The 25871-nt window shown below is 50.8% G+C and overlaps 1 protein-coding gene across 1 annotated transcript in view; it reads left to right on the top strand.

Moving 5' to 3' along the window:
- CEP164 (centrosomal protein 164) overlaps positions 1 to 25871 on the top strand; it is a 68585-nt gene that overhangs the window by 20369 nt on the left and 22345 nt on the right. Inside the window, exons 3-11 of the mRNA XM_065881671.1 lie at positions 2192 to 2400; positions 4575 to 6181; positions 9496 to 9621; positions 10270 to 10347; positions 16216 to 16359; positions 18309 to 18689; positions 19658 to 19738; positions 21609 to 21692; positions 25707 to 25792. Coding sequence (XP_065737743.1) covers positions 2192 to 2400; positions 4575 to 6181; positions 9496 to 9621; positions 10270 to 10347; positions 16216 to 16359; positions 18309 to 18689; positions 19658 to 19738; positions 21609 to 21692; positions 25707 to 25792 — 2796 coding nt within the window. The remainder of the gene's footprint in view (positions 1 to 2191; positions 2401 to 4574; positions 6182 to 9495; positions 9622 to 10269; positions 10348 to 16215; positions 16360 to 18308; positions 18690 to 19657; positions 19739 to 21608; positions 21693 to 25706; positions 25793 to 25871) is intronic.

The following is a 25871-nucleotide window of genomic DNA, read 5'->3' as shown; positions in this document are numbered from 1 at the left end:
TCTTCTTTTGATTGTTCTACTCTCTCAGTTCTTCTTTTCATTGTGTTACTGATTTTCCCTCATGGCGAAAAGTATGCTCACATTTCCTCTATAATTAGTTATTGTGCATTTTGTGAATTCATCTTCAGCAGAGGTTATTTTCTGTGAGTGTCTCATTCCTAGGTTGTTGAGTGGCTTTACAGTGGTTTCTGCCAAGGAGTTTTCAGTGGTTTAGGACTAAATTTTTCCATTAGTTTCCTGACTTGGGGTTCCCTTACCACATTTTGGACTATATATCTACATGTGTCTTGGGGTTTCAGTTTTTCATTAAATTTTATTTTCCCCACCTAGAACCTGACATGTTTCCTTGCTGCTTCCATGACCTAGGTCCTTTTATTCATGGAGGGAACAGCCCGAAGGACCCCAGATACACCTAGTGTCTCATTTCCAGTTCCTAAATTCACGAAGGCCTAAGGCCACATTTTGTTCTAAACTGGCATTAAAGCCCAAGTTCCACAGGCCTATATCCAGGTCAGATACCAGTTTTGACCTGTCAGTTCATGGACTTATTATTCAGGTTTCATGTTTTCTTTTTGTTTCTGGCACCTGAGAATTTCTCTTTCCGTCTGGCTATGTGAATAGTGGTGCTGTGACCATTGGTGTGCAAATGTCTGTTCGAATCCCTGCTTTCAATTCTTTTGGGTATGCCTCCAGAGGTGGAATTTCTGGTTCAAGTGGTAATTCTATTTTTAATTTTTTGAGGAACTGTCATGCTGTGTTCACTGTGGCTACACCATTTTCCATTCCCACCAGTAGTGCACCAGGGTTCCAGTTTCTCTACATCCTTGCCAGCGCTTGTTATTTTCTGCTTTTTTTTTTTTTTTTGGCCACGCCCTGCAGCATGTGAGATTTTAGTTCCCCAACCAGCGAACGAACCCGGGCCCTTAGCAGTGAGAGTCCTAACTGCTGGACCGCCAGGGAATGCCCATATTTTCTGCTGTTTTGATAATAGCCATGCTAATGGATGTGAAGTGACATTTCATTGTAGTTTTAATTTTCACTTCCCTAATCTTCAGTGGTGTTGAGCATCTTCTCATGTGCTTCTTGGTCACTTGTATGTCTTTTTATCTTTTACCTCTGATATTTTTCCTGTTTTACTGCATATTTTCTCTTTCATTTGAATTAAGATTGAGCTTGTCAAATTTCATAAGGAGCCTGATTGGGATTGTATTGGATTTATACATTAATTTGAGGATTAATGGCATGTTTACAGACTTGAATCTTTCTATTCAGGAACACTGGGTGTCTCTCCAATTGTTTTTTCTTTTTTCTTCCCCTGAATTTTCAATAAAGCTTTATGAAGATTTTGTACACTTTGGATTTATTCCTGGGTATTGCATCTTTTATATTGCAATATATGGATTATATTGCAATATATGGATTACTGATAATGGTGGGTGGGATGAACGGCTTATTTGTTCATGTTGAGACCTACCTTCTACATTATTTTCTTTTATTGTTGATTGACCCCACTAGCTTGGATTATCACCTCTTATGAGTTTAGAATCTTTTGCAAAATCAGAGCTATCACAATGCATATTTTTTCTTCAGATCATTTATGAAAATATTAAGCAAGTTCTATCCCAGAATTTATCTCCATGATACCATAGTGTTTGTATTTATCCATCTAAAACAAAGTTTATTCCTACTCTAGTCTACCATGAATTCTCAGGAACCTTAACAATTAAACGTCTCCATCTAGAGAAGTCCTTAGGTATCCCAATCCTTTGTTTCTATCTAAGGAAACTCTTTATTCTTAGCCAAATGGTACCCGTCAATTTTTATTTTTTTAATTTTGGCTGCACTGGGTCTTTGTTATGGTGCGGGCTCTTCGTGGCAGCGCACGGGCTTCTCTCTAGTTGCGGCACGCGGGCTTGTTGCCCCGAGGCATGTGGGATCTTAGTTCCCTGACCAGGGATCGAACCCATGTCTCCTGCATTGGAAGGCGGATTCTTAACCACTGGACCATAAGGAAAGTCCCTACCCTTCAATTTTGTGTTAATCCTTTCCTCTCTTCTTTTCTCTCTCTCCCCTTCTCCCCACAGTTCTTCCTTCTTCTCTGCCTCCTCGCCATTTTTCTTCTTCTTTTTTTTTTTCCTGTGTAGCTTTGGACCTGAGCAGGGACTAACTTGTGACCTCTGCTCATCCCCAGCCAGGACATCACAGGTGATATTTACTATTTCAACTTTGCCAACGGGCAGTCCATGTGGGACCATCCCTGTGATGAGCACTACCGGAACTTGGTGATCCAAGAGCGGGGGAAGCTGTCGACTCCTGGGGCCATTAAGAAGAAAGAAAAGAAAAAGAAAAAGGAAAAGAAAGACAAGAAGGACAAAGAGACCTCCAGAAGTCCCCTGGTGAGTCAGTGGATGCCAGCTCTCAGAGAGGCCAGGCCTGAAACCTGAGGCATATCGGGAACCTCTAGCTGTTTACAGCTGGGAGGTTAAGAATGACGACAATAATATAGTAACTTTTTGATAGTGCCTCATCTGAATTATGCCTGTCTTCTGGCAAATTTTCCTTTTAGGCTTCTAGAAGTGGTTACTATCTCTAAGCAATTTCTTTTTCCCCCTTGGGAGGCACATATGACATAATAGGATTAGTGAGGGAGTGCCCTGCTGAGGATGGGGTTTTGCAGTGACGCCGTCTGCCCCTCTGGAGAGTTGGGGGCACAGGGAGCACTTGGTGGAGGCCAGAGAACCCAGAGAAGCGAGTGCCTCTCCTCTCCTTTCCGAGCCAGGCTTTCCTCGTGTGGGTTCATCATGTGTCTCGGTGGTGCAAATTCCTAGATGTCTGATGAGCCATAATTCAGTTGTCAGAACATCAGTGCCTTCAAGATCCAGAAAGAAAAGCTTGAGGCTTTATCTGGCCCTGTGGATGGCCTTTGCTGCCGGTGTCCTCGGTTCATGGTGGATAACTGACATTTGATTGCAATGTCACCACCTTGGTCCCAAGTAGCTTTTTTACTCAGAGTTGAAAGTTATCTTTCCCATTATCATTCTATTTGTCCCTCCAGGTGTGAGGCAGGTGGGCCACATTGAGGAGAGGGAGGGACTTGGGAACCCAGTTCAGCCAAGTGGGGAACGCTGGGAGTACCATTTTAACCCTCTTAATGGTCGAGTTGATTTGTTCTCTTATTTATAGTCTTTATTTCCCACTGGTGCCTGGTGCTTACTTCTCAGTGAAGATTTCCTCCATCTTCCTTCCTTTGCAAGGTGTCAGTTCTGACATTGGATAGTTGCTGATGAATTTAGCTCTTTTAATCATTTCCAAGCTCTACAGTTACTCCCTCCCACCCCAATATTACTAATCATGGTTCTGAGAAATAAGACAGCAAGTCCATTCTTCCAGGTGGAGAAAAGAGAACAGGTAATTTCCAAAGAGGCTGAATTTTCTAATGGCATGTGTTTGAAAGGTAAAAGATGTATAATGGGCTTTTCACTAACCCCGGACTATTTTACATGATAATCAGCATCTGGGCAGGCTCTGCCATGGCTGAAGGTGAGAGAGGGAATGAAGTGAGGGTTCTGGGGTGGAGGGCTGGGTAATAGACTGAGCTCTGGGTGTGTGACTGAGTTCCAGGAGCTCCCTGTTAAAAAGGATTCCTCCTGTGGTTTCAGGAGCTGAGGGCAAGTGGACTGCCCTGGGCTGCCAGTCTGGATCTTAGGGCTCAGGACAGGTGCAAACCAGTTTGTCCAGGGGCAGGCCTGACCAGGTGGGCGACCGGGCTCAGGTGGTTTGGGCTCTCTGCAGGAGAGCTGGGTGGAGTTTAGGGTGAATGCAGGATGTGGTTGATCTTTTATGGTTTTGTCTACCCCAAGATTCCCTGACTGTGGACCTCTCTTGAGCAGTGCCAACTCTTGCCTTTGGTAGAAGACCTAGTCCAAGTTCCCAAGGCTCGGTTCACTGCTTATGTTTCCCCTCTTTCCTCCCTTCTTAGACTCTTTCTGATAGTCCTTGATAAGGATGGTGGATTTTATGAAATTAACCAATCACAGAATTGAGAGCTTGATGGTACCTTTGGGGTAATCTAGTTGGTGATTTTCAGACGTTTGTTAGCAATGGAACCCTGTCTTCACATCAGTTCTCCCATAGAGGGCCAGTGGATAAAGAAGAAGTGGAGCTGCTCTGGTTGAACCTGGGGGTGTGGGTCTTGGTGATGCCTGTTCCCCGTCATATGCCCACTATAGCAGCCCCCAAGGTACCAGGCGGAACCAATATGTGGGTTCCATGGCGCAAGGTTTGTAAGCCATTGATCTCATCGAACCTCCTCTTTATAGATAAGGAAACTAGGGCCCAGAAAACAACAAAGCTCAGGGAGTTTTTAGCTTTTCTTCCCTCATGGGTTTGTGTTTTTCTTTAAATGGAGGGTGGGTTTCTGCTAAGGGTTTGCCAAGGGCTAAGGTAGCAAGTAGAAATCAGAAGCGCTTTGTCTTAGTTTTCTCTGCCTGTTTATATACCCATCTAGGAAACACAGCCTGAGCAGGGACTTCTGCCTTCTTCCTCCTTTCTCCGTGGCCCATCCCCTCTCTCAGCATCTGGGCTGGCTGATCTGGACCTAGACCAAGAGATGCAGGCTAGAAGTGAGGGCTCCTTTAAGAAAGGGAAGAGCCCACGTATGCTGGCTGACATCCCTAGGTCTCTCACGGGCTCCCTGCCCAGCAAGCTACAGCCACTCTTCAAGGGCCAAGCTTCCCGAACCCACCAGATCTTTGCCGACGTGGAGAAAATCTTAGGCAGGGCCCCAGCCCACTGCAGGACAGAATTAGGTGATCAGCAGGGTCTGGAGAAGCCCCAGCAGGCGACAGAGAAAATCTACCTGGGGTTTTCAGACCCTGAAATAGAAGAGCTGGAAATGAGGACCAGACAGCAGAAACCTGGCGCTTTGGGCCCTGACCACAGCAGGCCCTTCCGGAACGGGCAGGATGTGTTAGAGAGCAGGAGCCAAGCCTTGGTCCACTTGAAGTTTTTGGAAGCCCTCAAGGGCCTGCAGCTGAAAGGGGAGCAGCACAGCCATAACATGGCCAAGCGGAGCTCCACTGGCCCTGGGGGGGACAAGGGCCAGAGCCCCATTCCCTCACCATCCCCTGAGGAGGATCCCTCCCTGTCCCTTTGTTCTTCTGACCCCATGCTGCCTGCCAGGAAGAGCAAGCCCTTCTTGTTAGTCAGCAGCCCAGCTGAAGACCAGAGCTGGCAGGGCGTTTCTGGGGAGGAGAGCAGCATGGGCAGGGGCAGGAGGAGGAGAGAGCCCCCGGGATTGTGGATGGGACAGGTCTCCAAGCTTGTCCACAAGGACGCCCCTTGGGGCAGCAAGAAAATAGAGCCCGAAGACCCTGAGGCTCCAGGGGCCTCAGCCATAGGTCCACCTCAGGGGCTCTTGCTAATACCCCCTGATACCCTGGTCTCAGAACCAGCCCAGAGCGCCCCTGCAGTCGCCTCGCAGGCCCCTCGAGGGTCTCCTGCCAGTGAGAAGACACCACCCCCAGGCTCTCTGGAGCCCCCTGCAGAGGACAGGAGGCTGGGCAGGTTTGGGCCTGACTTGGAGAGCAGCAGCAGCAGCCTGGCCTCACACCTGGGCTCTGAGGTCCTGGGGGAGGTGACCAACTTCCCGTGGGACCTGCAGAGCTCACGGGGATCTGAGCGGGGTGTGGGTGAGCTAGGCCCCGGACCCAGGGAGCAGCACCCCAGCCCCTTCCTGGCGCCCCAGTTGTCCCACATGCAGAGCTCTGCCGAGGAGCAGTCAGAGAGTGAAGACTACTCTGAGGACCAGAGGTTCTACCAGCACATCCTGCAGATGTTCAAGCTCTCCAGGCGGCCGGAGGGCCCAGGGCCGCCCGAGAGCGCGCGGGACAGGCCGTGCAGAGACCTTGCCAGCGTGGTCTGCCGCCTGGCAGCTGAGTCTTCCAGGATGTCTAGTGAGGGCGAGCACGAGGCCATCAGAGCCATGGGCTCCAGGTTTCTGTCTTGGGGGCCAGAGACGCGGGAGCATCCTCAGAAGGTGGCCGGCGCCCCGGCTGGGCAGGAGGCCTCTCAGCAAGCTCGTTTCCGGCCAAGCAGCAGCCCCCTCAGGCAGGGGCTGGTCAAGCTGAGTTCCAGCAGAGGGCTTGCTACAGAGCCAGGCAAGATGCAGCTTCTCAACCAGGTAGGCTTCTTAGAGAGCACGGCCTTCAGGCTCAGTGAACTTGACAGGGAGGGCGCAGGTTGAGCTGACACCCTAACACAGCCAGCAGGTCTGCTTTCCTGTTATCTGTCCTCCCTTGGTAACTATTGATCCCTTAACCACCCAGGATGGCCATCTTGTGGGTTGACATGCGGTTCCTGTTTCTTCTGCCCCATCACCTGCAAGATAGGGGCTGAGGGTATCTAGACTTCCCTTCTCTTGACCTAACTGTACTTCGTGGGTGGTTCACGCGCTCTGACGATGCTCAGTTTTGAGGGTGAGCAAGGTGGCACTTATCCTGGCACTCATGCAAGATACAGGTACTGTCCCAGGATTTGGGAAGCCTTCCGCATCAGCTGGTTATGGAGAGGTCCTCCCAAGTAGACACCCTACCCCCAGCCTCTGAACTTAGTCCCTTCTGGGAATCACACAGAACTAGAGAGTTAACACTGTCATGAGAGGCTGAAGCCCAGGCTCTCTCTGCCGTTCAGTGAGCTGCTTCTGCTCCTTGCTTCCCAGGGTTTCCAGAACCATGTGAATAATCTGTGTCAGGCTTGTGCTGACCACGTGAGCCTTCACTTCCTCCCCTATTGGGCTCTACCAAAGGGTTGGGCTTGCCCTGTCATTCCGACTCTTTTTCCTTTTAAAGAGTCACCACTAGCTTCATTCAGAAGTCAAATTGGATCCCAGACCACCCTGGGGGTTGATCTGCATTTCCCCGGCTATTCTTTGGCTGTTGCCCAGCTGTGGCTTTACCCAGTTGTTACCTCGGTTCCTAATTGCTGGCGTGCCCTGGTTCTCCGTTAGCTCTGATAACTGCTGTAGCACTATAAATATCAGATAAGCTGCAGATTATCCTGGAAGTTTTAATTAGCCCAATGGCAGCAAGTTTATCCTCTCCGAAGGACAACGCCACGCACAGCCCATAGTGCGTGATCAGCTAGGAGCCAGGGATGTATAGTTTCCCTGCTAACCGCTGATTTGGTAAAGGCCTGGGAGAACAAAGCCCTCAGCGGGTCTGTCTCCCTCCCTCAGGCCCCCAGCACGTTAGCAAATTAGCCATGTTAGGAGTCTGTAATTTTCCATAAATATAGTATGGGAAGAATTTTACTCGCTGATCCACTGGGCTGGCTGCGGGGAGCAGGCTGGGTTTGCTAACAGTTCACCTCAGAGCAGATTTCCTGGGCTCCTTTTCTGCCATAGCCAGGAGGCAGTGTACAATACTGGCTTAGAGATTGCCCTGCGTTCCGGTCCCACGTCTGCCCTCATTGCAGGCCCTATGATTTGGGGCAGGGGTCTTGACCTCACCAGTCTCCGTTTGCTCTTGTGGGGACTGTGGCCTCAGATGGTTTTGACAGTGAAATGAGACAGGTGCTTACCCCGGTGCCCAGGGCTCAGGCAAAGTTGGCCAATTTTTTTATTATCAGCTCCTTTTCTGTCTAACGAAGATACCCTGCAGCAGGCCAGGTGACTGGGAACCTACAAAGGTTTGGGAGGGGGTCTCGTGTCACCTTTCAGATAAGCATCTGATGCCCTTCCCATGCAGAAATGGGTTGTGTTCAGAGCCCACCCGATGGTCTGGCCCCAGGCCCAGCTGCGGGTGAGAAGATGGGCCACCTGAACTCTGCCTGACCTCCTCAGGTTCCCCTTTTCTCTCTTCAGTCTCCATGGGATTAGAGAGGAATGGAATTTTTGTGTTGTTTTATATACAATTTAAGTTTGAGGATATTTAAAGAGCTCTTTGTAAACTGTCCCCAGAATGCTATCCTGCCTCGGCTTCTAAGCCCAGACTCTTGTGATGTGAATCCCTGTAATGATAGCAATTCCACAGCGCTGGTGTAGCCCTGGGCCACGCACACATGCTCCTTGCTGTCAGTATCTCATTTGAATTTCTCAACAAACCTTCTTAAGTAGCAAGACACACATCATCTCTGTGCAGAGGAGTAAACTGAGAATCCACGAGTCCGTGAGCGACCCAACGTCTCACAAATTCTGCCACCCAGTTGGTTCTCTCCCCAGTCCTCCCTGGTACAAAGCCTTCGTTTGGCCATCCCAAGAACAGGGCGAAGGAGGGGCCTGCACAGTCCTCTGGCGAGGCTCCCTCCAGCCCCTTTCCTCGTCAGTGGAGAGCGGAAAGAGAGTTCTTTTGTTGCTCATGTGTATCTTTCATAGTTAATATTTATTTTAATTGAAGTAATACATGCCCATGTTATTAAACAATGTCAAGTCGAGCCAAAAGGCATAGAACGAAATATAGCAGTTCTCGGGTGTGGGTACCCCTCCCCAGAGGCAACGGCTCTCTTCCCAGTGTTTGCTTCCGTATTTGTAAATAATATGCTTAGACCGCTTTTTCTTGATTCATCCGTTTTCAACTGTATCTATTGAGACTTCTCATGCTGGTAGATGAGGCTTTTGTCTCTTCTCCCCCCAACCCCCCAACTTCCTCTGTGGCTTCGGAGGGAGAGCAGAGTCCTCTGCAGCATCTGCCAGATGTGAAAGAACCATTTGCTGAGAGACAGGCCCAGAGTTACGAGAATCAGGAAGCCAGCCAGTGATTCTCGCACGGCTGGCACAATGGTAATTTCTGGATGTTGTGTTTCATTAGCAGCCTCCGAACGGAGGCGGTTTAAATTTGAGCGGGCAGGATTTAGATGTTTTATTTTTATATCCATCTCCACACTCTCAGAGCCCTGTGGTTTCTTGGGTTTGTAACAGGATGTTTTCTGTTGCCCAGGCCCTGGGTTCCCCGTTAGCCCCTGTCCACATTCCTCTCGGGGGTCTGGCCCCGTTAAGGGGCCTGGTGGATGCCCCGCCCTCTGCTCTTCGTGGATCTCAAAGCGTGAGCCTGGGGAGCTCGGTGGAGTCTGGTCAGCATGGAGAACTCTCAATGGTAAATGCTTCTTCTTGTGTTCAGTGTAGTTACCGTGGGGCCTCCATGTTCCATGCTAGGAACCGTGACCCATGGATGAGAAATAGAGGGCATGGGCTGAGTCCTTAATGCTCATAATCTAGTGGGGAAGGTGAGTCACACCTGGAGGATGCTGAACAGGGGCTCTGGGTGGTGGAGGATGGACCCAGGGCATAGGGACTGCAGTGGTGATTTCCCAGTCCCTGCAGCCAGGGCAGCAGGAGTTGGACAGGGAGGGATCAGTGAGCTGGAGCTGCTGGGGTCAGCTTCCTGGAGGTGGTGGGCTTGCTCTGGGAGCCGTCTAAACAGAAACAGAGAGGAGAAGGCAATCTGAGGGTCTTCCCCATAAGTGCCTTGGTTTTCCTTCTCTATTTTGGAGCCTTCACAGGGTCTCAAGACTTCTGCGTATACGAAGGGTCTCCTGGGCTCCATCCATGAGGACAAGAATGCTCTCAGCCTCTTGGCTTTAGGAGAGGAGACCAATGAGGAGGATGAGGTGGAGAGTGACAACCCGGTAAGAATGAATCCTTTTCTTGGCCTGGAAACCCTCTGTGCTATGAAAAAAAAATTTTTTTTTAAAAAATTGTGGTCAAATATGTCTACCATTTTAACCACTTTTAAGCGTACAGCTCAGTGACCTTAACTACCTTCACAGTGTTGTACAGTCATCACCACTATCCATCTCCAGAACTTGTTCATAATCCCAGAGAAACTCTGTACCCTTTAAACAAAGCTCTGGATCCTCCCCTCTCCCCAGTCCCTGATCTACTCTCTGTCTCTGTGAATTTGCCTATTCTAGACATTTCATATAAGTGGAATCATACCGTCTTTGTCCTTTTATGTCTGGCTTCTTTCATGTCGCATAATGTTTTCAGGGTTCATCCATGTTGTAGCACATGTGGCTGGATAATATTCCATTGTATGAATATACCATATTTTGTCTAGCCGTTCATCTTCTGGTGGATAGTTGAGCTGAGCTGTCTTTACCTTTGGGCTAACCTCTGTGCTACTTTGAAAATAAGTGAAAATGATTTTCCAGCCTACAGCTTCATTCCTTGCTCAGTCTGTATACCTGCTGGGTCTGACCCAGAAAGTATAACCAGTGAGGAGCTTCTCGGCCCCCTGGGCTGACCAGTTTCCTTGCCATCGTTTCCATTTTCAGAGTGTCCGAAGCTCAAGTGAGCTTCTTAAGAACCTGCACCTGGACATCGGGGCACTGGGGGGTGACTTCGAGTATGAGGTAAGAGCCTGAAGCCCCTGCAGGCAGATGCCTCAGCCTGGCAGGTCCCTCATTCCTTTCTTTTTTTTAAAAAAAAATTTATTTATTTATCTATTTGGCTGCGCCGGGTCTTAGTTGCGGCATGCGGGATCTTTAGTTGCAGCATGCAGGATCTAGTTCCCTGACCCAGGGATCGAACCCAGGCCGCCTGCATTGGGAGCGCATAGTCTCAACCACTGGACCGCCAGGGAAGTCCCCCTCCTCCCTTCTTAAGCCTTCCTCCTTGTGGGAGACTTATTTGGAAAGAGTACCATTTTGTCCCAGTCCTGTCCAGATGGGATTTCTGGGGTTTGGGGAGGCACAAGCGGGAAAAGGAATTCATCCATTCACTCATTTCTCAGATAACCACCGTTTATTGAATGTTTCTACATGAGGCACTTTGCTAGGTGCTATTGGCCACGCACGCCTCAGTTAGCTGTGATCCCTGCCCTCAAAGAGTTTACAGTCTCATAAAAGAGAGACTTACGTAGCTGGGACTCGGAGTGGAATGCAGTGCCGCCGTCAGGGTGGTAAAACACAGTGTTGTGGCTGGGGAGAAGTCGGGGTCTCCTGTCCGTTTGAAAGGCCTTATTGAGAATCTGACATCTGAGGTGAGCCAGGAAGGACGGTGGGCGGGACCGGACGAGCAGAGGCGAGTGGCGAGGGAGAGCTCCAGCTGCAGGGCACTGCGCAGGAGCGGAGCACGAGGGTGTCTCCTTTGCCTGGAGCCCAGGGCGCGTGTGGGAGAGGAGTGGGAAGTGGGGCTGTGGAGGTAGGTTGGGCTGGGTCGTGGAGGACCCGAGTGCCAGCTGAGAAGTTGGGACTGGGTTACACCGGCATTGGGAGCCACGGGAGGGTTTGAACAGAGGTGTAATGCTGTCCCGATGCTTAGCATTTGTCGAATGCTGGCTGTGTGGCGGCAGCTGTGCTGTGGTCGATCCCAGCACTGGTAAGGAGTGGCCTGGGCGGGCCTCTGGGAGCGTGCAGTTGGAGAGAAAGGATGCTGGGCACTCTGTGCTTAGTGAGCGCTTAGTACATGTTGAATAAATGAATATTTAGGAAACTGTAAAGCAGGGCCAGGTGTATAAAGAGCTCGAGCACAGGTACACTCTTTGGAGGAGTTCTGAGGGCAGAGAAATTACCTGCCCAGAGATGAGGGAGAACTTGGATGAGACAGCATTTGACCCCGGTCTTGAAGAGTAGGGAGGTTTTAGATGTGGGGGTGGAAGGGATGTTTTAGGCAGGTGGACAGCTTGAGCAAAGGCACGAGGCCTGGGAAATGCAGAATATGGATGGAACTAGCTTCCGGAATATCCCCCCAGTAGTCCTGCTGCTTCTCATCTCTTTCCCTGGTCTGTCCTCCACTCCCACCAGAATGTCCCTTCCTTCCTTCCTTCCTTCCTTCCTTCCTTCCTTCCTTCCTTCCTCCCTCCCTCCCTCCCTCCCTTCCTTCCTTCCTTCCTTCCCTCCCACCCTCCCTTCCACCCTCCCTCCCTTCCACCCTCCCTCCCTTCCTTCCTCCCTTCCTTCCTTCCTTCCATTTTTGGCTGGGTTGGGCCTTTGTTGCTACACGCAGGCTTTTCTTTAGTTGCGGTGAGCGGGGGAGCGGGGGCTACTCTTCGTTGCAGTGCGCGGGCTTCTCATTATGGTGGCTTCTCTTGTTGCAGAGCATGGGCTCTAGGCGCGCGGGCTTCAGTAGTTGCGGCACGCGGGCTCAGTAGTTGTGGCTCGCGGGCTCTAGAGCGCAGGCTCAGCAGTTGTGGCATACAGGCTTAGTTGCTTCGCGGCATCTGGGATCTTCCCAGACCAGGGCTCGAACCCGTGTCCCCTGCATTGGCAGGAGGATTCTTAACCACTGCGCCACCAGGGAAGTCCCAGAATGTTCTTTCAAACAAACAAAACCTGAAACTCATCATGTCGTCGTAATAACTAAAAAACCCCAGTACATTCTTCTACTTGAAAAAGAACATTCCCTTCTATTTGTTCTTGGTCTATTGTCTAATTTATTAATTTTTAACAATTAAGCTTTCTCTGAATATGTCCAAAGTATTCACACAACCAATAAATCATGAAGTCAACAACTCAGATTTCCCCAGACATTGAAATATTGATTGCAAGGTCAGTTAAACTTTTCACAAAATAGAAAATTCTTTTAAAGGCTTTGAACTGAAAGAGATCACTCACATTTATTAGAATGACCACAAAACTGACCAGTGAAACAGCAGTGCCCGTATCATGGATTTAAATGTTTCCTTATTATCTTTTATTTATGTCCTTATCATCCCTTTCCACTGTCTTACTGTTTCTGACTCTTACTTCTTGGTCTTCAGCTTACCTTGAGAGCTAGGGGGAAGGTCCCAGGTGGGCTGAAGTTGAGAATGCTGGCTGACACCTAGGTGTAGGTGGGCTCTCCCAGCTGACCTAGCTCTAGCCGTTGGGCAGGCCCCGTGTTATACTTAGGCTCACTCTGTAGCCTCAGAAACCGTCCCCGTTTTTGGCTTTGCCCAATCAGATATGTTTTGATTGTGACTTTGATGCTTTCTGCCACGTGACACATTTTCTGAGTGTCATCAACCTGATCTGGCTCTACTTTGACACTTCCTTCTGAATGGGGCCTGGTCTGTTGGCGTTAAATCCAAAGCCTTCTGTTTTGGGTTCCCTGACATGATAACTTTATTTCTTCTCATCTGCCATTAAGACCTTACGATGCTGATGGAATCAGTGGCTCAGGTTTTGAGCCTGGAAGGATGTCCGTGAGTAGGAATGAGGTGTCAGCGGGACTCGCCGGCTTTTAGAGAAAGAGGGTAGTCTCCACAAGACTGAGCACATTGAGAGTAGGGACTGTGCCCTGTTCATGTGTGTGTGTCTGGAACCTGGCCTGCTCCCTGGAACTTAGGAAGTGCGTGGGTATGTTTTGCTGAGCGATTGAGTGGATGAATAGGTGAGTGAATGAATGAGCCACGCTGGGACCAGAGGGTATCCTGGCAGGTCGTGTTGTGCTTTTTTCTTCTCTGGGCTTTCCCAGGTCCTGGGTAGAGTGGACACTGGATCCCCGCTTCAGCTGGTGGGTTGAAGATCCCGATGTGGATCAATCATAATGTGCTTTGACTTGGGCTAGTTAATTTTTCCTCTATAATAGTTTACAAATGTCAACACAAAAAGGGATTTTCTTCTTTGACATGTCCTGGATTCTCAAAAGCTTCCCTTCTGATCTTTATATGCTTCTTTGGGGGAGTGGAGCTTTTAAATATATTTTTTATAACCTCTTTAATATAAATAGGCAACCCAGTGTGATGGGGAGAAATGTCTGGAGTGGGAGGTGTTAAATACACTCCCCCCACCCCCCCATCTCTAGCATCCCAGCAGATTTAGTTCTTTTTGCCACATGGAGTGTTGAATTCCTGCATTCCAACCTCAGGCAGGAACTGGGGCTCTTCCTGGTGGGGAAGGTTAGTGGTGGGGATGAAGGGGGTTTTAGGACAGACGAAGCTGCCTCTGCTTACCATGCCCTTTAAAATGGCTTTTGTCCCAGTTTATAGACCTTGGGTCCTCTGAGCTGCCCACCTCTTCCCGCTTCTGGGCAGCCCCGGCAGCCTGAGATGGAGAGCTTATCCTCTGGTTTGTTTTACCCTGTTTTGCTGTCAACAGTCACTTTGCCCGTGATTCCATGAGAGGGCAGTAGGATGGCAAGAATGTCTCTCTCTCTCTCTCTCTCTCTCTCTCTCTCTCTCCCTCTCCCTCCCTCCCTCTCTCCCTCTCTCCCTCTCTCTCTCTCTCTCCTGCCTTCAACTTAAACCCGTTTCTAGTCTATTACTCCTGGAACAGACACTGAGAATGGATGGGAGTGAAAGAGGGGAGGCTGAAGGGTAGGTGAGCAGGCAGCAGATGGCCTTGTAGTGCTGGTGAAAAGACCATCAGCAGATCAAAGGGGAGGGAGGGAGCTGGGCTTAGAAATAACAGGATGATGTCAGTGTGATTGGAAAGCGCTAACAGCTCTGGGGAGTAGTGCAAAGAACTGAGACCGACTGGGTGGGAAGGAGTCATGGAAAATAAACCGATTGGTGTTTGGCTTGGTGTGTGGGGGGGTCTCCCCAGAACGGGATCAATGCAAGGACATGGTGTTCAGCTCCCCTGTCTCCCACTCTCACCCTCCTGAGCCGTGTGGAATGTAGGGCCCCTGCCTTTGTGCTCTGGACCGCAGGAGGGGGATTGCAGCATGGGAGACCTCATAGCTTTTGGGGGATATGTTAAATATTCATGAAATGGTTCGTACAGGCACTCTCCCGCACCCCCCTCTTCATGCAGATGGCAAAGTCTTTTTGGAAAAAGACAGCAGGAATTTGCCTTATACTCAAGGACCTGGGGCTGTGACAGGAGGAGACAGAAGGAGTGTGAGCACGGTTGAGCTGAGAGCAGAGCCGTGCTGTGGGTACATCCCCCGGGTGCCCTGCAGAACACTGGCGCGGGAGGCTGTGCGCAGGGGCCCGGGTGTGCGTCCTGTGCCGGGCCTCAGGCCATGGGCCCCGCGATGGAATGAAGAGCAGGGGCTGAGTTAAAGGAGGGGAGCGTGGAGTCAGCTGGGTTTTCCAGACACTCAGCTCTCGTTCATCCATTTGTGGATAATCCACAACAAATGCCTAGTCTCCCCCTGCTGTCCTTCCCCTCAAGACGTCCCCCGGGCTGTCCTCTCATTGCAGTTAGTTGATGTGGGCGCAGGGAATGCAAGTTCACTTATTTTCATGTTAGCCATGTTTTAATATTTTACTATTTATGTAGACAGAATAGGATAAGCTCCATGGAACATTTTTCTTTTGAATAATTTTAGCTTGAGAGTGGCATAGCCTGGGCCTGACATTCTGTAGTCTGGCCATATTCTCTCATGTGTAAGAATGGGAATCTCCCCCTGGATCTGGGGTCCTCTGATTTTTGATAGGTTATTGTTTTTCCGTCATCTTGAATATTAATAGTTAATATTTGTTTAGCTATTTTCCATTTCATAAGTGCTATAACAAATAATAGTCTAATCCCTGTATAATTTTGTAAAATAGATAATATCACACCTCCATTTTACAGAGTAGGAACTCCTATATCTGCATTGACCCACTTAATCTTTTTTTCTTTTTTTTTGCGGTACGCGGGCCTCTCACTGTTGTGGCCTCTCCCGTTGCGGAGCACAGGCTCCGGACGCGCAGGCTCAGCGGCCATGGCTCACGGGCCCAGCCGCTCCGCGGCATGTGGGATCTTCCCGGAACGGGGCACAAACCCATGTCCCCTGCATCGGCAGGCGGACTCTCAACCACTGCGCCACCAGGGAAGCCCCACTTAATCACTTTTAATATTCAGTCAACAAGCATTGACTGAGCACCTATTATGTGCCAGAAACTAGACACCGAGGATAACAGGGAGCTGATTTGGTGAGGGCAACAGGCAAGGAAGTCAGCAGTTATAAGACAGTAGTTGTGAAAAAGGATGAGGAAGGCTGATCTCAGGAAGGCTTCCTGGAAGAGGCGATGCCGTGAGGACCAGTGGGAGCTTGTCAGGGTAGATTGTGTGTGTATTAAGCACGCACACAGCAGAGCAGGGAAATGGTGTAATGTTTGTTCACAGGCAGGACGTGTGTGTCTGGGGATGACCTCAGAGGAGCAAGCAGGGCTGGGCTGGGTGAGAAGGGCTGTGGGCCGTGTGAGGAGATGTGAACTGGTGGTCCGACACCTCCTCTGCCCCCTAATCCGAGGTCTCTTGCCTTTCTTTCATCATGAGATGAGCACGGCCGGGGTGGCTTGGCTGTGCTTGCTGAGTTAGACCCCCTCACTCCCCCCGAGACACTCCCACGTCCTTCTTGGCATCCAGGAGCCCCACGGACCGGTCACTGCGTGCTGGCTGCTGCTGAGAGCCGGCTGCTGTGGGGACACCGAGGTGAGGACACCTGGCCTCGCCCTGAAGATGCCTCTCAAAGAGGAGGAGCTCATCTTGGCCCCTCTGCACCCAGTGACCGTGAAGACTTCCTCCACACTATAAGTTAGGGTGTCAGGAGGGTGGGCAGCAGTGGAGGGCACCCTGCCTTTGTGCTGCCAGGGCATGAGGGAAGCCCACCCCTTCTCTGTTCAGCCTCTGCTTTTCTCCCTGGCACAGGCGTGGCACTGACCACAGTGTCACCACCGTGTCCGGTGCCCTTTGCTTTGGGCACTAAAGGCTCATAGCCAGGGCCACCTGGGATGTTTCACTTTTCTCCATTCTCAGCTGAGTTCCTTGAGGGCAGGATCTATCTTCCTATTCAGGTCACCACGGTGGGGTTTGGCTCATAGAAGGTGCTCCGTGAATGAACTTGTGGGTCTCATCATAAAACATGAGTTAGCGTTTATGGAGTGCTTACGGTGTGCCAGGCACAGTTCTCTGTTCTTTACTCACTCATGAGTGTTAACTTATTTAACCTTCCCAACAATCTTATGAGATAGGCCCATACCCCCATATTTTAGAGGAAGAAACTGAGGCCCAGAAAAGTTAAACAGTTTGCCTAGCGCACGGAGCCAAGATTTGAACCTGGGTGTTCTATCTCCGAAGTCAGGCTCTGAAGTGCTCTGCTTTCCTGCCTCTCTTAACCATCCTTGGAAAGTTTGGGTGGGCTTGTCAGTCGGCTGCCAGACCTGCAGTGGATGGTCATGGTTTTGGGTTCCGTGGATCCTTTAACAGGCAGACAGCATGGTGAATGGCGTGTTTGGGGCTTTTCCTTGGCCCTCTGGACTCTAGTCATCACGCTTCTTGTTGGAGTGTCCAGGGTCAGGCTTCAGGAAGTCTCAAAAATCCCTGCCAAGAAGTTGCTCACGCTGGCAGCCCAGGTTTAGGGCAGGTGTTTTCTGGGAAGAAGGCTTCTCTGCTTGAGCCTAGGAGAGATCGCTGGCTGTATTTCCAAGCGGGGAGTTCCTTTTTCTCTTGTGGTAGCTCTGAAGGTTTTTCCTGGTCTTTACCATGGGGTTTGTGAGTGAGGAGCAGGGTGGGCAGCTGTAGAGGTGCCCTGATCCCATCTCCTTTCAAGAGACCCTGCAGAGGGGACCTTGGGGGATTAACGGCCTGCAGCTGCTGAACCTTTGATCCACCCCGGCTCGTGCCAAGGCCGGGCTTGTTGATGGAATTGATGGGGTGCGACGGGCCCCGGAGCAGGGCCATTTCTGCATGACGGCTGCGGGACTGTCCATGTGGCTGAGACCCTTTCAGAACTGTGCTGTGGCCTGAGGCTCTCCTACTCAAGCCCCCTCCTTCCCTCTCCCATGTCACAGGTCTCAGACCTGCGTTCCCAAGCCTCTCCCCACCTCCCGTATCCTCATGGGCATTTCCCCCAATCAGTCTTCTACACACCTCACCCCATCTGGCACCTGCTGCCCGGAGGACTCACTTGATGGTCCTCCGACAGAGGAGCCTGGCTCCAGGGCTGCTTATGCAGCCTCCCTAAGGGGGAGGCTATAGGGAGAGAGCTACCCTCATTGCTGTGCAAGAAGGGTACCCTCCTGGTATTTCCTCCCTGCTGCCTTTTAAAAATGGAAACTCTAGACTTTGGTACTTTTCTCTCATGCGGTTCTCCGTCATCATCATCGTAAACAAATATTGACTTCTGAGCCTGCCATCTAATGGGGCTGGAATGAGCCAGATTTATTACTCGAGAAAGTGATGGGTGGTGATAGAGTTGTATAGTGCAGTGCACTAGATTCCAAACTCCTCAGTGGATGGGGGTCAGGTTGGGTGTATTCAGATCACCATAGAATTTCAGAGTCAGTGGAGCTGGGCTGGAGCCAGGAATCTGTGTTTTTAAATGCTTTTGAGGTGTGGGATAGCCATTAGTTTCAGAACTGTAGGCGTCAAGGAATGGCAGCTCCGTCTTGTAGCAAGTCTCTAAACCCTTTTATTAATTCCTGACGTCTTCCTTTCTGACACGGTCTTCTGCTCCCTAGGAATCTCCAAGAACAAGCCAGCCAGAGGAGAAGAAGGACACTTCTCTGGATTCCGATGCTGCCAGCCCCCCTACTCCTGGCAAGCTCTTCAGCCGAGGTGCAGATAGCAGCCTGAACAGTGCCGATGGCCAAGGGCAACAGGGAAGAGGGGCGAGTTGGCTCCCAGAAAAAGAAAAGAATGAGAATGATCCCGGGATGTCCAGGAGTGTGGCGGACCCCGGGGGCGACCCCGCGGGCCATCAGCCTGCCAAAGCCAATAAAAAAGAGGCACCAGAGGACCCGGTGGATGCAAGAGAGGAGGGTTCCCTGCAGGAAGAGGCAGCAAAGGAGCCAAAGAAGGAGGCTTCCGTCCCGAAAGAGAGCAGATCAGAGGCGAGCGAAGTAAGTCACTTTGTCCCGTGGGCAGTTGCTGGCTGCAGCCCTCTGCTGCTCTCTCGTGCCCTGTGCACGTTCCTCTCCCTTCATCTTTATTACTGAGTCAGGAGCTGCATTTGCAGGCCCGGCAATGGGCCGTCAACATCAGCCAGAACCCTTAATTGTGACAAATATGCCCAGACCCAGCAGGCAGTAAAATCCTGAATGAAACTCCAAACCTGCTGGCACTAGAAATTCAGAGCAGAGATTTGCTTTTCCGTTGGCACTTCCTGGGGTATTCCTATTCCTCTGGTCTCCCACTTACTTCCTCTTGCCATTTCCTGCCTCCCCCTCCTACTTCTTGACATCAGTTTGGGGTGAGTCATGGTTGCAGCCTGTGTTCCTGCAGAGAGAGGAGCCTGTTGAGGGGAGTGGGGGGGACGTTTGGGAGTGTCCTGCCCCGGCATTGGTCAGTTAGGTTACAAGAAGACTCTTCATTGGTCTCTCTGGCTCCTTTGAACAACCCAAGACGCGGGAGTCTTGCTTGGTAAGATCAGGCCAGTGACCCGGATGGATAGAAGTAGGACCCAGCTGTGAGAGCATTTGGCATCTTTATTTTCCAGCCCTTAGTCTCGCCCTTCCTCCAGGTGGATGGTGAGGGAATTCATTTAAAGAGCTTTTAGCTACTTCCTGGAAAAGATACACTCATCTTGTTTTCCTAGGATCCCATCAAACTTCCCCACTGCCGACTTTCTAACCATCTCCCACTCTGCTTCACTTGGCCCTCCTTCCAAGTGTAAAGAGTGTTGCCCTGCCCAGCCTGAGGGGGCCGGGGGCAGGTGTCCAGAGAGAATGGGAGGGTCCACAGGCCTCTTCCAGGTTTTCCAGAAGAGGTGGATTTCGGTTTGGGTTCAGCCCTGTACTGGCACCGTGGATAGTGGTCACAACCCTCTGTCCTCTGCTCTGGTGACTTCTCTGTGGGTCTGTCTCCCCAGGAGTCAGAGATCAGTGAACACATGAAGGAACTACAGCCCTCAGACTCCACTGCTTCTGACCCCAAGTCCTTTCTTGGCCTGGTGAGTCTGAGATAGGGGGCAGCAGAGTGGTGGTGAAGAGCATGGGTTTGCGAGGGCCTGTGTTTGCGTGATTCGCTGAGCATCTCACGGCTTGTAAGTGGGGAAGTTAGGACTCAAACCTGGGTCTTGTCTAACTCCATTTTCTCAGCCCTGCGTACTAAGGATAACATTACCTACTTTATAGGTTTGTTGTGAGAAGAAAGTGGTGTAAAGAGTATAAAACATTAGCATATAAACATTAAACAGACATAGCTGTTTTTACTATTACTGCCGTGTGAAGTGCCTGTGAGATCATATGAGGTCATTGCCTCTGGGCTCTAGCAGGAGCATTACTTGAACCTAGGAGGTTAGAGACTGTGTGTGTTTGTGGAATCACTGAGCCATGGCGAGGACCAGTCCTCAGGCTCTCAGGCTCTGACCAGGAAGGATGCTGTGGTGTGGTGTCATTTCCCAAGTTAAGACTTTGTCCTGGAATGCCAACATCCATGGTTTCTTTGTCCCAGTCCTTCCACGCAGCCTGCTGTAGCCCGGCTTCACTTGCCAGGCTTGTTATCTATGGGGAGGAGTTCGGGGTGCTTTTTGGCAGAGCACTTCTTCCAGAAACCACGCTCCATCTGTTCGGAGGAGGTAGATCAAAGGGAAGGGATTAGTGGGAGAGGGTCAGGGATGAACAGTAATGATACGAGGGGGTGCAGAGGAATTAGGAGGCTGCGTGCTCAAGCCCCTCACTGAGCCATGGGCTTAGGAACCAGATGGCAGCTGCATTGAGTGGAGTAGAACTCACGCTGAAAGGGAAATGTCATCAGCAAAGAAAACCCACAAGCTAGGAACGGGAGGCAAAGTCCTTGTTGGCACAAACCGTCATGAAGAATCACCGTGTCACAGAACTCTCTGAAGCAAGGGCCCTGGCCCTGCTAAAGGAGTCACTGTGTGGAGAAACGGGCTGCCCATCGGCATTTTTCTTCTCTATGGGAGTGGGTGGAGGAAGCCACAGACAGCAGCAGGATGGCTGGGCATCCCTGCATTTATCAGGGCTGATGACAGAACTGTCCCTGTGAGCGTGCTGTCAGGTAGCTGTCCGTCACCTAGCCCAGTGACGATCTTGGGGTCGGAGGGGGCGGGCTCGTGGCTCTGCGGCAGCCAAAGGGCTGCGGGGAGCTGGCACCTGTGTGGGCACTTGCTGCCCGTCCCAAAGAGAAGCTGGTGGAGGAAGTGGCCCTAATTCATCCCCATTGTCCAGAGGGACACCTGTATGGGAAGGGGAAGGAACCAGCTGGGTGGAGCCTGGCAGGCCCTGGTGTCCAAGCTGCCCACGGGGCTTCTGGGCACTTTGGCCTCCTGGTTGGGCACCAGGAGGGAGAGACAGCTGGAAAGTGACATGCTTTGCAGCACATGTCACACAAAGAGCTTGGGCTTTGGAGGTGGCCCAGGGCACTTCTGACCCCCCGCCCTATTGCTTACCAGATACATGACCTTGGGTAAATTACTTGGGCTCTCAAACTGCTTCCTCCGTGAGCTAAGAATAAGAGGATCAGTCTCATAGGGTTACTTTTTTCCCTGTAATTTGATTATGAAAAATTTCAAACATACTGAAAAATTAAAAGACTCTTACAGCGAATAGCCTCATACTCACCACCTAGAGTCTACAGTGAACAGTTTACCGGACTTGCTTTGCCACACGCCTTTCCATCCAGTCGCAGTGTTAAGTTTGAAGGTGAAATTAATGAGTAGCTGTCGGAGTGCTTGGTACAGTGCCTGGCATGTAGTAGGCGTCTTTCTGGAAGGTGGGGGTGGAGGAGAGGCCCTGTATCCCTGGTGGGTGCTGAGCGTGACAGAGGAGAGCTGACCTCCCCGTCTCTACCATCTCCAGGACTTCGGTTTCCACAGCCGGATCTCGGAGCACCTGCTGGATGTGGACACGCTCTCCTCTGTCCTGGATGGAGCCCGCTGGGAGGTGAGCCTCTCTAGGGCTGGGCTGGAGCCTCACTTTTGAGGATAATCAAGAGCTGAGTCCTGCCCATCCCAGGGTGCATTTCTGGGAGTTCTCTCCCTTCTGATTCATTAAGGCAAGGCCCTGACGGTGCCTGTGATGGGGCTTCCGACATACATGCTCTGTTGCTGCCGTGAATTCAGTCATTCCGTGTCCTCCACCGCCATATATTTGTCTGTTTATCCAGTCACTTAGCAGCTGAGGGCCGACCACTTGCTCCTGTGCAAAGCGCTGTGTAGTTTGTGGGTTTCAAGGCACTTGCCAGCCTGGCCCATCCAACCTCTGCAGCCTCATCCTCAGCCCACCGCCCGTGCCCCGGCTGTGCCCACCACTCGCCGTTCCCCTGGGGCCACCCCCTCCACCCCCTTCACCACTCTGCCTGCTGGGCTGCTTTTCCTTTTGTCCCGGCAAGCTCGCTCTTGGTCTTGGAGGTCCACCTCTGACGTCACCTCCTCCAAGCACGATTTCTCGTTCCTTCCCTTTGCTTTCCTTTGCTCCCTTTAGTGCTGCTTCTTTTGTTTTATGGTTCTTTGTCTCCCCTGCCAGATGTAAGCTCAGACACAGACCCTGTCCTTAAGGAGCTTGAAGCCAAGATCATTTTTGCCTCCTCTGTAGGGTTGTTGAGAGGAGAGAGATTCTGACATGTGGTCTTTGCAAGTCTGAGCGGGCATTTGGTCTGGGTGAAACAAACAAGGTATTTAATGTGAATCAGGCCTGGGTGCCCTTAGTGAAGCGAGTCCTGAGACAGGATGGAGTTACAAGGTCGGTTGCATTTGTGCCTGACATGTTCTTCTTGGTTCTGCTGGACCTTGGTCCCCACCGTCTGCAGCACTGCAGTTTGGAGGTCTTGAAGGGCACAGACAAGGCCAGGTGGTGTTTGTCAGGAAGGGTTTGGAGCAGGTGATTTGTGAGACACCTTACTGAGTAGAACGGGCAAGGTGAATTTCCATTGCTCCGTCTCCAGAATCTGGCCAGTATTAGAATACTTGGGGGACTTTAAAGAAGACAGATTTCTAGGTCCTGCCTAAGACCTCATGAGGCGAGCAGCCTCTTTTTGGGCCATGCCACTTGTTATAAAGCAGTAGCAGGAAAAAAAAAAAAAAAGCAGTAGCAGGGCCTGGCTTGCATTTGCTTCTCGTGAGGCACCCTCTGAGGCAGCCGCCCTGGCAGAGGGGGCCCTAAGCTGTATCTCATGACCAGTGTGGAGCAGTGCTGGGTGCTCAGGTTGGCTGACCGCGTGGAGCCCTTTGCGAGGTTGTGTCTGCCTCTCACTTCAGGGCACGGAGGGGCTGAGCAGGGAGGTAGAGCTGGAGGGACAAGAAGCAGCCTCTTTGTGGGACGGATTGAACCATAGGTACAGTCCCCCTTGTCTTTCCGGGGGGCACTTGTCCATTTTCCATATTCTCTGGATCTCTCCCAAGGCCAGGGCCAGTGCAGAAGCTTAGAACTGAGCTAAATTAATTTTTGTTCACTTAAACATTTTTTATGCATCTTTATTGAGATCTAATTGACATAAATAAACTGGACACATATAAATGGTACCATTTGATAAGTTTTACCATACGTTTACACCTTTCAAATCACCGCCACGGTCAAGATAATGATTATAATGAATTACAAACATGATGAATTTTATAATAGGTTACAAAAAATGACCATAAAATTATTTCAAATAATACAGAAGGTCAAAGTCTTCTACTTCCTGCAGCCTTACTCCCTCCCGCGGGTAGGGACTGTTAGTTTCCATTAACATTTTCAATGTGCCTTTCCAGAAAATTTTCTGTACACATATAAGCATGTATTTATTTTCTATTTGTTAATCTTTTTTTCCCCACAGAAATTGGAACTGTGCTATTAAAAACTGCTTGGCAATATGCTCTTCAAATTCGAGAATAGACCCTTAACTTATTTCCATGCTATTTCAGATCTGCCCTACTCCTTTTATTGGTTGCATAGCATTCTGCTTTATGAATGCACTGTGACTTACTGGGATTTATTAAACTGAGGACTGCATCATAAACAAAAAACAAAACCCCGGAGCTAAGTTTAGGTTGGGGAAGTGGTGTCTTGAGCAGTCTTAGGCCAGTGGCTTAGAATGTGCTTGTGTCTCCCCTTTCTGAAGAGTGCCGATATGTCTGATTTCTTTGTCTGGTTCCTTTGACTCCCTTTCTGGGGCAAAAATGTCTAGGGAGCAGGTAAAAACTCTGCTCAAAGGACCTCTGTCTGGGTATTTACCCAAGGTGTCCCTTATTCTCTAGCTGGGGGCTAGTTGAGTTTCTAGCAGAAATATGGAAGGTGAAATAAGAAGGAAATAGGCCTTGTCTGTAGCTTGTCCTTTCTGATTCAGGGCTCTGTCCGCCGATATTAATTACAATCACTGCACTTTGTTACCCATCTTGTATTTTAGTTTGTGAAATAGATTGGCCTGTGTGATTGTTTTTGTTTTTGTTTTTCCTTGAAAAGAGAGGGGGAGCTGTCTGCTGAGCTCGTTGTGAATTGTAGGGAAGACAAGTTGTGAGTTGAGCTCTGGAAGGGAAGGAGGTGGGGTGGGAGAAGGGCGGCTCGCCCCGCCATTGTCTGCGGGCTCTGCCCGGCTGATGCGATTAGGAGTGGCAGCGCTGGCAGGGAGCCCTTCTGCTGCGGGCACCAGGAGGCACTCCCAGGCAGCATTGCTATTTTTCATGTAATCTGGGGGAGCTGGCTTATAGTTCAGACCCATCCAGATGGCAGAGTCGGCCACAGCTGCTGGGGCTCAGGCTGCCAGTGGAGAGGTGTGGGGGGCTGGGGGCATGGGGCTGGGGACACGGAGGTGTGCCAGCCTGGCCGGAGCCCTACTGGGGAAGATGGAGTGAGCTGTCTGTCTCCTGCCCCACGTCTCCTGTTAACCCTCGTGTCCCGGAACAGACAGGGCTCCTGTCAGTGTGACAGAAGGAGTGCAGGTCCTAGGATGGGGACTGGCACTGGCAAAGCTGGGTTTCTTTTGTGTTTTGTTTTTCCTCAGGCTGGGGAAGAGGAGAGCTCGTATTTGTGGCATTATGCCTTCTTTTGGGCCGGAGTCGGGCTTTATGTACGTGATCTCATTTAATCTTCACCAGAAGCCCTGTGAGCTCTGGTTTGCTATCCCATTTCGTAGTGGAGGAGGTGTTAGAACAAAGGGTTGAGTCCAGGCTGACTGCCCTACTCTCCCCGCGTGACCTCACCCCTGCAGAAAATATGTGAATGTATCAAGAATAGTCCTTTTTCACCAGCTTGCTAAATTTGCCTAGACGCCTAAGCTTTAAAATGAGATTTGGGGTTGGCTTTTTTTTTTTTGTTTTGCGCTGTCTGGCTGGTAAAATCCCTGACTAGGAAGGGGGCATCATTGTCTACTGATGGGAACTGGGTGTCGGGGGAGCAGAGGAGCGCCCCGTCTTCCTCCCTTCAGGTGCCCACACAGTGCCCTTCTCGTCTGGAGTACAGCTCTCTGTCATTTCACCAAGTCTCCATGTCTCCAGGGTCCTTCCTCTTTGACGCACTTGTCTGCTGTGCCCAGTCTTGTTCGCTTAATTTGAGCGTCCCCGATTATCACTGGCACTGGTGGTCTGGGGCCTCTGTGGATCTGGGGTGTTCATGGATGGCTCCGCTTTGTACAACTGGCAGTGAAGGGTTTCCAACTGCAGAAGGCAGGATTTTCTTTTTCTTATGTGTTCTGCTTCAGCCTCTGCCTCTGCCTGCAGTGGCTTTGGTGTCTGACTCATCCTCCCCAGGCCAGCAAGGCCGGCCCTGGGAGCAGCTGTGAGCCTGGGGGCTTAGCCAAAGCCCCAGGGCCTTCACTGTGCATTAGGCGACCTTCTCTTCTGCATCCCGAGTGGTCCTCACTCACCAAGAGCCACCTCTCAGTGCTTCCTCCTGGCATGAGAGTCAGTTGGAGGATTAAAGGACCCAATGCAGACCCCCCAACCCCCAAAGTATACACTTTCCACTGCTACTCGCCTACAGGCCCAGAGGTTGGGGAGAGAAGACAAGGATGCCAGCCAGTCCAGCCAAGATGAGCTGCAGAGCAAGAAGTCCAGAGGCTCGGAGAGGTATAGTGCGTGGGAGGCCACCCTCAGGGACTTTGGGATGGCGTGGACTTGGGCAGAATTCCTGGCTTTGGTCTACGTA

The sequence above is a fragment of the Phocoena phocoena genome, chromosome 8, assembly GCF_963924675.1.
Source record: "Phocoena phocoena chromosome 8, mPhoPho1.1, whole genome shotgun sequence".
Classification (NCBI taxonomy): Eukaryota; Metazoa; Chordata; class Mammalia; order Artiodactyla; family Phocoenidae; genus Phocoena; species Phocoena phocoena.
Note: the sequence above shows the minus strand (reverse complement) of the source record. Positions and strands in the feature narration are given on the sequence as shown.